Source organism: Drosophila willistoni (assembly GCF_018902025.1).
Source record: "Drosophila willistoni isolate 14030-0811.24 chromosome 2R unlocalized genomic scaffold, UCI_dwil_1.1 Seg167, whole genome shotgun sequence".
Lineage (NCBI taxonomy): Eukaryota > Metazoa > Arthropoda > Insecta > Diptera > Drosophilidae > Drosophila > Drosophila willistoni.
In genome coordinates this window covers 13,706,743-13,718,618 of record NW_025814050.1, presented here as the reverse complement: position 1 = coordinate 13,718,618, position 11,876 = coordinate 13,706,743, and the positions used below count along the sequence as shown (strand labels likewise).

General features: G+C 29.7%; 1 protein-coding gene across 1 annotated transcript; it reads left to right on the top strand.

Moving 5' to 3' along the window:
* Window positions 1-683: 683 nt before the first annotated feature.
* Window positions 684-2,619, top strand: LOC124460230 (F-box/LRR-repeat protein 16-like). Its single transcript, XM_047010707.1, has 2 exons — window positions 684-778; window positions 831-2,619. The coding sequence occupies exons 1-2, from the start codon at window positions 754-756 to the stop codon at window positions 2,495-2,497; spliced, it is 1,692 nt and encodes a 563-aa protein (XP_046866663.1). The 5' UTR covers window positions 684-753; the 3' UTR covers window positions 2,498-2,619.
* The last annotated feature ends 9,257 nt before the right edge of the window (window positions 2,620-11,876 follow it).

Here is an 11,876-nt window from a genome sequence, read left to right as displayed (position 1 = left end):
GCTGGGAATCCATCGATGGTTGCTCCACTCGATATTTTTTCCTTCGATGGAATCGATACCATCGATGGTTCCATCGAAAATTTAAACGAGTTATTCAACATATATATTTTGGTGTCGTTTTTCAAATATTCAAAAAGGGTCGACCTAAAGTATCAGAACTCATGACCTTGTCTATAATCATCGATACGAATTATCTAGCGTATAATTTAACTACTATAAGTTAGCCCTTTATAAATTAATTCAACCGAAAATATATTAAAAAGATTTAAGCTTGTAATTTCTGAAATGTTCTTAAATATAAAAACAAAATTTATAGTTTCAAGATGAAAAAAAAACTTACTGCTAATGAGAGGTACTTATTTAAAAAATAAAAAAATTCTTAAAAATTTTCCTGTAATTGTTTCTTTTTAAAATGCTTACGGGATGAGGTCAAAAACTTATTCATTTTACAAGAGGAACTGCCAGGGTTAAAAAGGTACTCTAATAGAATAAAAGTAAGTAGACCTGTATGTAAAGAAAGGCAGAAAAAACCATATATTGCAATTTACTTACACCCACGTTGGACCCAACAACAAATTCGATATATCGACATCAAAAAATTTCCATCGATTTATCGCACTCCATCGGTTTCATCGATAATATCGATGGTGCCATCGATGGTTTTCCCAGCTCTAGTGCCAATGCTGCATAATTTAAGCTTTATAAAGAAATTCACTTGAATCGATTATAATAATTGAAATATAATCTAACAAAATGCCAACTACTTTTGACATTAAGGGTAAGTTGATGTTAATGCATATATTTCATTTATTCAGCGATTACTTTTTCAGATTTAAACTGTTATGAAATGAACGGATTGTTCTATACCAAAGACCACGTGACAGTGCATAAGTTATTTTTGTACAACATCCCAGAACTTCTAAATGAGAATCAATTACTTAAACTTTTTAGTCAGATTGGATGTGTCTTAAGTGTGCAGATTTATGGCAAATTTCAGGGAATTCAGTTGTCTGAATTGCCACCAAACGCATTACCAGGCTATGATAGATGGATGAATTGCCCACCCAAAACAGATCTAAATATCGGATGTGTATTGTTTGCTAGTCCAAGGGATGCAGCGAAAGCCTTGACAATGGCGCATGCGTCTGGGATTGAGTATGGTATCGGTATCTTAGCCAGCGATAGTTGGAATCAACCACAGTTCATTGAGGATCCACAGAATGATTCGGAGGAGGCGTACATCTTAAGGATCCCAGATGATTGCCTCTTAAGGATAATAAGTTATCTTTCATTAACCGATCGCTTGCATTTCCAACGTACTTGCAAACGTTTTCGCGCTGTCTACGAATTGCATACAAGATGTCTTCATAAGTCAGTTGATTTTGATATGTTTCATGGCCTAACCCTTTGGAATATACGTGACTTTTTGCATCTTTCTGGGCCGTATGTAGTTGATTTTTCGGCTTCTTCGTTGCAACGCACATTACGAAATGATCGCATTATAAAGTATATGGGAAGAAGTTGCATGAACCTGACGACATTGAACTTAACGGACGTTGGTTTAACTGCAAGGAATGTTAACCAAATAGTTGCCACTGCCAATAAATTGGTGAATCTGACATTAATGCGTTGTGATCTGACTGACGACAAACTGATGGCTTTGAAGGATTTGAAGAATCTTAAAAAAGTTAACCTACGATACAATCCTTTAATGGGTTATTGTCTAGTAAAACTTTCCCATTCCATTGAGAGTTTGGATGTTTCGTATTGTTATAAAATGAATACAAACTGCTTAAATGCAATGTGCAAGATTTTAACCAACTTAAAAGAGCTTCACATTTTCAATGTAAATATTGGATTTCCAGGAAAATTGCGCTGCTTGTCATTAGAATTGCTGCGTTTATTCCTCAAAGATGAAAACCAATGTGAACAGATAGCCAAACTGCCTAAACTAAAGGATCTTCATATTGGTGTTATATCACATGATAATGCACATACCAAAATCTTTGATTATCTGATCATTTATAAATCCGATCAATTGGAAAAATTAGTTATATACTGCTGCGAGGGTGTAACTAAAAAGATGTTTACGCAAATTGCCAAATTGACGGGTTTAAAAACCCTTATATTATTCTTCAGCGCGTATATCGATGATGCTGACATTGACGAGTTAACCAAGCTTACTAATCTCGAGAGCATCGCCCTAGGAGGCTGCCATAGTATTACCGATTACTCTATGATGCGTCTGTTACTTCAGTGCCCCAAGTTGCAGGATGTGCATCTTAAAAAATGCTCAAAGATAACCGACGAACTAGTCTATAATATTGTTCAGGAAATTCCGAGACGCTACAAAAAAAATGAACGTAACTTGCCCATAAATCTTTATTTGTATGACACCAAAATCAAAGTCCAGGATTCGTCTTTAGGGTCTGCCGCCCAGGATATAATCAAAATATTTTATAAAACACGATCTCATTGGGATTCTGAACTAGATTAATTCACTTATATACTATTTTCAATATTTTGTAATCAAATCAAATCATGTTAAACTCAACTTATACAAAATAATTCTTATTTTAATTGCATTATTGGAAAAAATGTACAACCATTTAATTTTTTATTTTCTTGCAGACAGAATATATTGATTATAAATTTCTTTGAAGATTATTTTTAAGCTTCATATCTGTACTTATGCTTTAAACGAATAAATATATAAAAAATATATTAATAATTTTTTTATTCTACTTACATGATTTTGTCAGAAATGTTTTTTAACTTGTTAACCGAGATAGAAGTTTAATAATCTTTTTAGGTTTTTTTTTTTTTATTTCAGATCCTTTTTAAACAGATGCCAAAAGCTGTAAGAAATTGACATTATCCTTTATTATATTATTATATTTCAGTGAATAATATGAAACAAAAATCCTAAAAATTTTTTAAATTTATCATGTATTTGATATGACCTTAGACCCAAGTATTTATGCAAAAGTAACTTATTTTTAAGTTATTGTAAATTAAAATTAAAAAATATAATAAATTTCATAACGTTTTTTTGGCAAATATAATTACAAAAATGTGAATTTGTAAGAGAAATCCGAATAAACTGCACACAAAAAGAGAGAATGATTTTTGTCCAAGTGAGAGAAGTTGAAATTTAAGAGTGCAATTTTTGAATGACTCTTCGAAAATGTTTCGTCAAGTTGAACGAAAGCAAAAAGTCAAATGCGCATTCGTTCAAATTGGTTTAAAGCTTCAATAAATAATATTCGTTAAGGCGTTAAATTCAAAAGATAATTTTGGTAGGTAAAGAAAAATCTTTTTTTTTTTTTTATTTCTAAAAATGCGGAAATTGTTTAAAATTTATGATGATCTGTATAGAAATTAGGTATTAAGTTAGATCAAATTTTGTGTGTTTCTCAGGCTGCCACACAGTTTGCAGCGTCATTTTTTTGGCTTATTCGTTTCTTGATTCGTATAATTACCGGTTATTGTACGACCTTACGCATAAAATGCGTGTAAAGATAGACACACAACACACACACACACACCAATTCACACACCCACTTATGTGTGTGTGTGTGTGAGTGCCTCGATAAGACATGGCAACAAGCTAATGCTACTGCGCATGCTGATCTCACGAATGTTTGACAAAACAAAAAATATATGTTGTATATACAATTCTGGTTTTTCAAGCCGACAACCAAAAAATTTTAGTTTAAAGTCTAGGCCTAAAGCCCAGGTCGAACAAACAAAAAAAAAAAAACTACAAAAAACCGCACGCAGAATTTTTTATGCGTTTGCAAAGTTTTCGTTTTCCGTTTGCCTTTTTTTTCTTCTCATCCATCGTCATTCGTTAGTGGCTTTTGTGCTTCAAATTCGTGGTGAGACAAAGTTGGAGCTAGTTTGGTTTTTTCTTCCCTCTCAAAAGAAGGGCTTTTGAGGCCTCTGAAGTGCCCTACAAATAAGATTTTAAAAATGAAGTGTACCTACAGGGCATGCCTAGATACATTTTTGAGACTTCCTGTAAGGGAGTCCGTTTTATTTGAATTTCAATTAAATATTATCATAGGTTTTTGAAAAATAATTGCACCTTTTTTTATTTCTCTCTGTCTTGGAACGTTAGAGTACGGTAGAGATACCTTCCTTTGTTGATTGTATCACCTATTTTATATTATATCAGAGGTATTATATGTATTTTACAGTATTATTCTTACTACAAAATGTTGACTCAATGGAAGTTTAACTGTGTTTCTATTGATTGGATCAAAAATTAGGATTTGTTATTATTAAAAAGGACATTTCGAAGATCAAGTCTTACAAGAGGAACTTTAGGTATGCGTATAACCAAGTAGTAAATTTGCACTTTCTAATGGATTTTTTTTTTTTAAAACATACAAATATAATCAAAAAGACCATGACTGACCTTTAAAGTGCTTTCAATTCCATTTTAAAAGACATTTTCAATAAATTTTTTATTTTATTTGCTTTTGCTTATAATTTTAAATGTTTTGGCGTATTTTTTATAAGAAAAAACTTTAATAGGAATAAATAAATTCATAGAAGAAGAAACTTTTTAGAATAAGTTTAATAATTTCGGTCAAATTTTTCAGTTTATTTAATAAATAACTTTGCTTTGGGGGCTTAATAGAATTTATATCATTATGGAAATATAAATATTTTTATTGAGAGTACGTTTAACGCAATGTTTTCGCGTATTTTTTTTAAGAAAAAAGAAAAAACTTTAATAGAAATAAATAAGATTACATAAAAAAACTTTTTAACATGTTTAATAATATTTTCGGTCAAGTTTTCAGTTTATTTGTCAAATTTCCTATTATGTATTAAAATATAATTTAAAAGAAATTGTTATTTATTTCAAGTTCCTTTTAAATGAATTCACTAAAATTTTTGTCTCATAAATGTAAATTCTAAAACGAAATGTAAGGCCCAGAGTCGACAAAGTGCTATGAAATTAATGACATCAAATGATCTAAAATTCTAGAATTACTTGTAGTTTTTTAGTAAGGAAATTTTGAAATATGCATTAGAATGTAAATTAACATTAAGAATAAAACAATTTAAAACACCCATAGAAATGTAAGTGATGTTACACTCAACTCTTATAGTCACTTGATTGATATTTAACATGCTGACCTTATCTGCAATACAATTAAGTAAAAGTTCTATCTTATCTAACTAACCTACTAGCCAAGTACTTTCTTCATCATATGCCATCATGGTCATAATAATGACTTGTAAACCGATCTCTGACCATATATCAATTGGCGCATTTGTCGAATGACACTTAAAGCGCATTGACACAACCCACACAACCTAAACCTGAACACATTTAGAGCATATTTCAAGTGCCCCTAGTGCGTCTAGGCCTATTGAGTGTATCTCTGTGTGTTCGTTTGAGTGTGTGTGTGTGTGAGTGTGTCTACCTAAAACTATCCATTTATTATATGAAGAGAGCCTACTCTATTCGTATCTGTATCTGTATTCCAACTATTCGTATCTGCTGCTTATGTGCGTAACGCATTTTGTTTTTTTTCGCTCTTTTCTGTTGGCTGCGCCGCGCTCTAACGCATTTTGTTGAAATTTATGAAAAAAAAAAAATTAACGAATCTTTAAATAACAAAAAAAAATTCAACTCAACTCAAGGTTATGTTCAGGGCTATACGCATCGCATCGACAACGATTTTGGTGTGCGTTTGTGTATATATGTATGTGTGTGTGTACATATATTTTTCTTTTAGCAGTTTTTTGTTGGTTTTTTATTTTGTCAGTGCGTTTGTCATTTTGGTTGTAGTTTTAGTTGTTTGTTGTCGTTGTTGTTATTTGCTGTTGTTTGTTGTTTTTCACGCATATTTCTCTAGCATTATGCCACTTACCCTTTTTACTATGGGGTATACACATTTTGAATAAAGTTTAAGACTGACAATGAGTTATGGCCACTTCCCTTTTCACTTTTGACAATTAGTTTTATGCCTATTTTATTTGATAATCATAAAAGTATCTCGTTTAATAGAATATTTTGTAGCTAAATCCTTAAATTAGACATTACGATGAAGTTTTTGAGGAGCTTGTTCGTTTTTATGGTATGAGAATTGAAATTCTTCAACATTTTTTTGTTAGGGACACATAAAAATGGAAAGAAGTAATAAAATCACAAGTCAGAAGGAAGTAATAAGATCACAAATTAAAAAACCAACTGGATCGAATTATTCACAAAAATATATGTAAAAAAATTTCGAATAAAATTTAGTTATAAGCATGTTTAATCGTTTGAAAAGGTAGCCAAAAAATATTTGAACAAAATTATCGAAAAATTTATGTAGCCTTAATTAATTTCGCCTAGTATTTTTATATCATAACAATAGGTCTGTAATTTTAACCCCTTTTGCAACTACATGCAATGTCAAGACTTATTGTCCCAATTAGTTTTATGGGGACATTATTAATTTACTAAAAGTCCTATTCTAATATTAAACATATGTATTTTTTTAACAAAACTTAAGTAAAGTTGCTCAACTGAAAAGTTGAGTTGTATATATATCTCAAGAGCAAAGGGATTGAGATTTCTTTAAACTTTTGGTTCTTAGTTCTGTGTGAAATGTTAATTGTTTTTGAAGCTAAGTTCGAAACTTTTCGATTCTGCCTACTAAGTCAACTTTTAAAATATGATTTTGAGTTGAAAATTTTGAAAAAATCCAAAAATGGGTTTAAAACTAATTTGTTAAATTAAATTTTTAGACAATTTTTAGCGTATACTTTATTTTTAAAGTCTATTTATCGTTTTTTGTCGACTATAAAAAAGTTGCATCAGCATTTTGATTCAAAACTTTTGAAAACGATAACAGGACAATTCCATTTCGATTATTGTTTTTGCAAAAAAAATTTGTTGTAAATTAATAAAAAGATCATTATTTTCTTTTGGGTAATATTAAGGTCAACATATTAAGATATAGGAATACTAGAAAAATATGTGAAAATTTAACGTAAGCTTAATGAGAAAATTGCTAATTACTTTTCATTGCACTGACTAAAAGGCAAATGATTTGAAATCAATAATCCAATAAAAGCTAAAACAGGTCCTAAATTTAATTCCAAATTAATTAGGTATCCAAAAATAAGAACACGTGATGATTGATCAGTTTGATATACAATATATATTATTTTTAAACTTTCTTCTTCTCTAACCTCTTAACTAAGTTCACAAATTTTAAGATTTTTATCGCACACAGATAAATAAAGTGTATTAGGCCTACGGCCAAGCCCTAGTTAGTTGGTTGTACCTTTGTTTGGTTTCCATTTTTTATTTTTTTTTTAAGTTTTTGCAGCTGCTAATCAAAATGCTTGATGCTCTGGCATCGGCCTGTCTCTTGCTGTAATTTATAAATGCCCAACTAGCTTGTCTTTCATCCATTTTTTTCTGTCTTTTTGGTTTTTTTCATCGTACAACAAATTATTTTTTTTTAACATTTTTTTTTTTTGTTATGGCGATTCGCATTATTTACGCAACTGATTTGTATTTGCAGTGCAAAGTAAAATTTTTTGTTTTCTATGTATTCAGTATTCCGGGGGCCCAGACTTTTTTTTTCCAATTGGGTGGGGCTATTAAATAAACAGACATGTCTATGAACATTTCATGCATGCTAAATTAGAGTTAATAATTAAAATTAGAGCTGAATAGTTGATTGTAAATTAGAATTATTCTAAGGTTAAATAAAAGTGAAAATTATATTGTTGATTTGGCAATAAAAAAAAACACTAGACAAATACCTTAAGCGTGACTTTAAAAGCCTAATTTGTATAGGTATTAGAAATACTTTAAAAATCTTGTTAATTTCAAATATAAAACATAAACACTTTAATCCAAATGTTCCTGAAAGAAAGTGTTTTATTCTATGCATATGGTTTTTCCCAAGAAATTGAAAATTTTCAAACATTTACTAACATCTAAACTTCTGTGAATATATAAAAAATCCAGAAGTCATTTCCCAAAAATCAAATTCATATGCAATCATTTCTTTGATTCAAATTTATAGCCATTTAAAATAAATTTTATAAAATTGTCTTAGAACTAAATTCAAGTGGGAAGGAAGTGTAGAAATTTGTTTTCAAAATTATGATTGTCTTTTGCCATAGTTTTTTTTTTTTTTTCAGTCATGCAATTACAATTATCGTGTATGTATATACACCTTAAGCTCACCTATCTAATTATGATAATTAATAGTTACTTTTCCTTAAAGTCTCTTGAATATTTTATTAAGATTTTAACAGCAGTGAAACGAACATTTTCAACGCCTTTTTTCTTTTGTTTTTGTCGCTATTTCCTTGATCATAAATTGTAAACTAATCAAAATGATAAAATTCCAATAATCCAAATCACATTGAAAACGATTCACATAAAATTTTCAACTAATGGAATGCCCACATTAAGATACACGTGCATCTTTAAAAATTACATTAAAACGGTTATTCATGGTTTTGACCATGCACCGCAGAGGTCAAGTCGAAGACCAATCGAAGACAAAACCAGAAACTAAAAATCGATTGTTAACCTTGAAAACAGCCGACACGTATTACAAAGTTACAAGTTTATAGCTCAATTTAAATATTTGAGCTGCACGCAAAGTTGTTTGACCAAAAAAAAAAAAGCCCAGTTGGTGTCTCTCTCATGATGGATAGACAACATTTGAGTTTACGATTTATTTTCTGTATCTCTGATGCCCTTACAAAAAAGTGAATAGTTGAATTTCGAATCAAAAAGATTACACAAATGTCTGTATATCCATTTGATTATCTTAAAAAAGTAGTTGTGCTTATTTAGGCAAAGATCGTTCATTTAGGATGCTAAGCTAAAAGTTAAAAAAAACTGCTTCTTATTTAGATATAATTGTAGATTCTTCAAATGCATTCAAAATTTATCCTAATGACTTTGGGTTTAAGATGTTTTTGACCCTTCAAGTTTAAGGGAAAAAATTGTTCAAATTGTTCCAATCGACTACTTGAAGCCCCATTTCAGGTAGTTAAAGTAGAAGACTGCAAAATGATATTATTTTAAGTAAAACTGTAGACTTTTGTTTATAGTTTCTCCTAAAAGGGAAACATTACAATATTTTTGGACCACTGAAGAGTATTTCTATCCCAATAAGAAGAAATGTAGTGTTAAAAATTTTAAAATAATTGAATAGGGAAATCAAAGAGATTATAATATATAGGTCTTAAAAGGCAAAACTAAAGTTATAAAAAATATTAGTTTAAGTTTCAGTCTATCTCGGTATGGACTTTGGAAGTTAAAATACGTTTTTTTTGAAGGGGGTAATAGATTTTAAATATCGAATTTTTGAGAATAAAAAATAAAAATATCGTTCAAGAAATTGAGGGCAATTTTTTGTATTGTTTTATAACCAAAACTAAAAGGTATGATTTAGAAATCATAATAAAATAGATTAGAATAGATAGATTTGACTTTGGAATACTTTTGAATACGATTATTTTGATGCATGGAGTAGCATATAAAATATATTGAGATCATTGTAACCAACATTTTTGGAAGGGTCATCGATTTGGATATTCACCTTAGGTGGCTTTGCTTCTGAGATTAATAAGATATTAACGCCCTATTATATATTTTGCTTGCAATTGAGTCTATGGTTCTACCTTTTTAATTTTCTATTATTTTTTTGTGTCAATTATGTGTGCATAGCTGTAGATCTGAAATCTATTATAAAGTAAGAATTATTAAAATTTCTAATCAAAATAAATTTAGATTTAGAATTTCTCTTGGAATTACTTTTGATTTTGGCTACTTTCATGAAACGGATACAAAAAAAAACTTTTTATTTTAGTATTTGGTTCTTGACATTATATTTTGAGCTCTCTCGGATATAGACTTTAGGGGCTACACAACCTTTAGGAAAAAACTATATATTTCCAAATTAAAAAAAGTTTTCTTTGAATTTCAACCAAAGGTATTGAATGTCTATGCTGGAAAAAGGAAATTGTAGTTATTACATTAAAAAGTATATCATGATCACCCAATCCTTGTGGCTTTCTTCATATTGATTTGACAGTCTGAAAAAATTACTTAAATTCTTTACATGTGACATATATTTGAATGAAATGGAAGAATCTTTATAAATCTAAAACATAAATTTCTGAGCAATCAAAACTTCGTATTTTTATATGACATTTGACCGGACCTTTTGATTGTAACGAAAACTCTTGTACTGCCCTTGGCCATGGTCAAAATTTTGTTAAATTTGTATTCTTAATTTCTTATTGTTAGGCATATTAAAAATTATTATAATTTTATGTTATTTTATTTTTTTTTGGTTTAGTTAATAATTTTATTAATTTTTTATTCCTAATCATATCAGTTCTGGCAGTCAACTCGTTTGCACTACGGAAATGAAGCAAAGTCTTTTGGCCAGAGCGCGTTAACATGGAAGGGCTATGGCCTCGACAACAACAGCAACAACAAAAACCAACAAATATTTAATTGATAGCACCCAACAACAACAAAAACGACAACAACGCAACACAACAAAATGTTGTCGAATTGTCGATTTTTATTTCGGTTGCGGTTACTCGAAGGGCGAGTGTGAGTACGAGTACGATTGTGAGTGTTAATATGAGAATGAGTTTTTTTTTCTTTTTTTTTTTTGAGGGGGGCCCTTAACAGCAAGAGCAGCAAACTACCTACTTCAAGGTCGACCTCTCCAAGCCGACAACGACAACGAACCAACAAAGCAATAAAATAAAAAACTATACGTATATATCAAATATAAATAACAAATGGATCGTTCGTTTGTTGTCTCTTTTTTATTGGCTGCGTTTCAGAAAAATCTTGCAGCTTGTAAAATTTGATGAAGTCATCGTACAAATATTTCATTGCAAGGCCAAATGCTTAGAATCAACACTAGGAGAAATAAGAAATCATAAATGCTGTAACTTTTGATTTGGTAACTTTGAACTCACACTGAAAATTCGTTTCGGCAAGGATTATAACAAATCTGAACATCTGAAATCTGAACTGCGAGACATACTTATACTTATATTTAAAAATTGGCAACTAATTCCATTAGTTAGGTAAACATCAAAAACTTTAAGTGTGTCTTTTCACGCAATTCAATCTGCTGCTCAGTTTTAAGAAGCTGGAAATAAACTCGTGTATTATTGAATATTTAAGTACAACTTTTAATTAATTATAGAGATAACTGTAGTTAAATTAAAAAGTGCAACTGCTATGTGAGCTTCTTTATGATACTTATACCAAATTGATCTTTGTTATTTTCTTACTCGATTTTAAGTAATGATTCGGCATTTGTTACTGTAACTTCTTCAGTAAATTTTTAACTTTAAATTTGTCAAAGATAAGACCATTTGAAAGCATTAGAATTGGGAAATAATTGAATAATTGTATAATTAAACAAATGTTTTACTTACACCTACAATTTGTTTTCTATTCATTGCCAAGCAGGTTTGATAAAATTCTGTAAAATTAATGAGAATTTTTAAAACAATTATAAAACAAAATTGAAAAAGCTAAGAATCCTTTGAAATTCTATACGACCCTATCGAACTTAACCAATTCTCAAGTAGTCGATATACCGATCAAATTAAAAGGTTTGATAAAATTCACAAGAAATCAAAAAACCAGAAATTTAGGAAAAATTGTAAGCAGAAATTGAAATTACTAATAAAAACTTCGTGATTCTATGTGTCCGATTCGATAGGTATCGAATTCAACGCATCATTAGTAATTTTATATCGCTCTATGGATTAAATCGAAAGATTTGAACAAATTCAAACGGATTTACACAAAACGATTAGGAATTTGTAAAGAAATCAGACAAATAATCGGA

What these genes read in the sequence shown, in the direction of transcription:
- LOC124460230 (XM_047010707.1), top strand. Translation starts at nt 754, where the DNA reads ATGCCAACTACTTTTGACATTAAGG. An exon ending in AACTACTTTTGACATTAAGG is followed by an intron (nt 779 to 830) that starts GTAAGTTGATGT and finishes TTACTTTTTCAG; the next exon opens with ATTTAAACTGTTATGAAATG.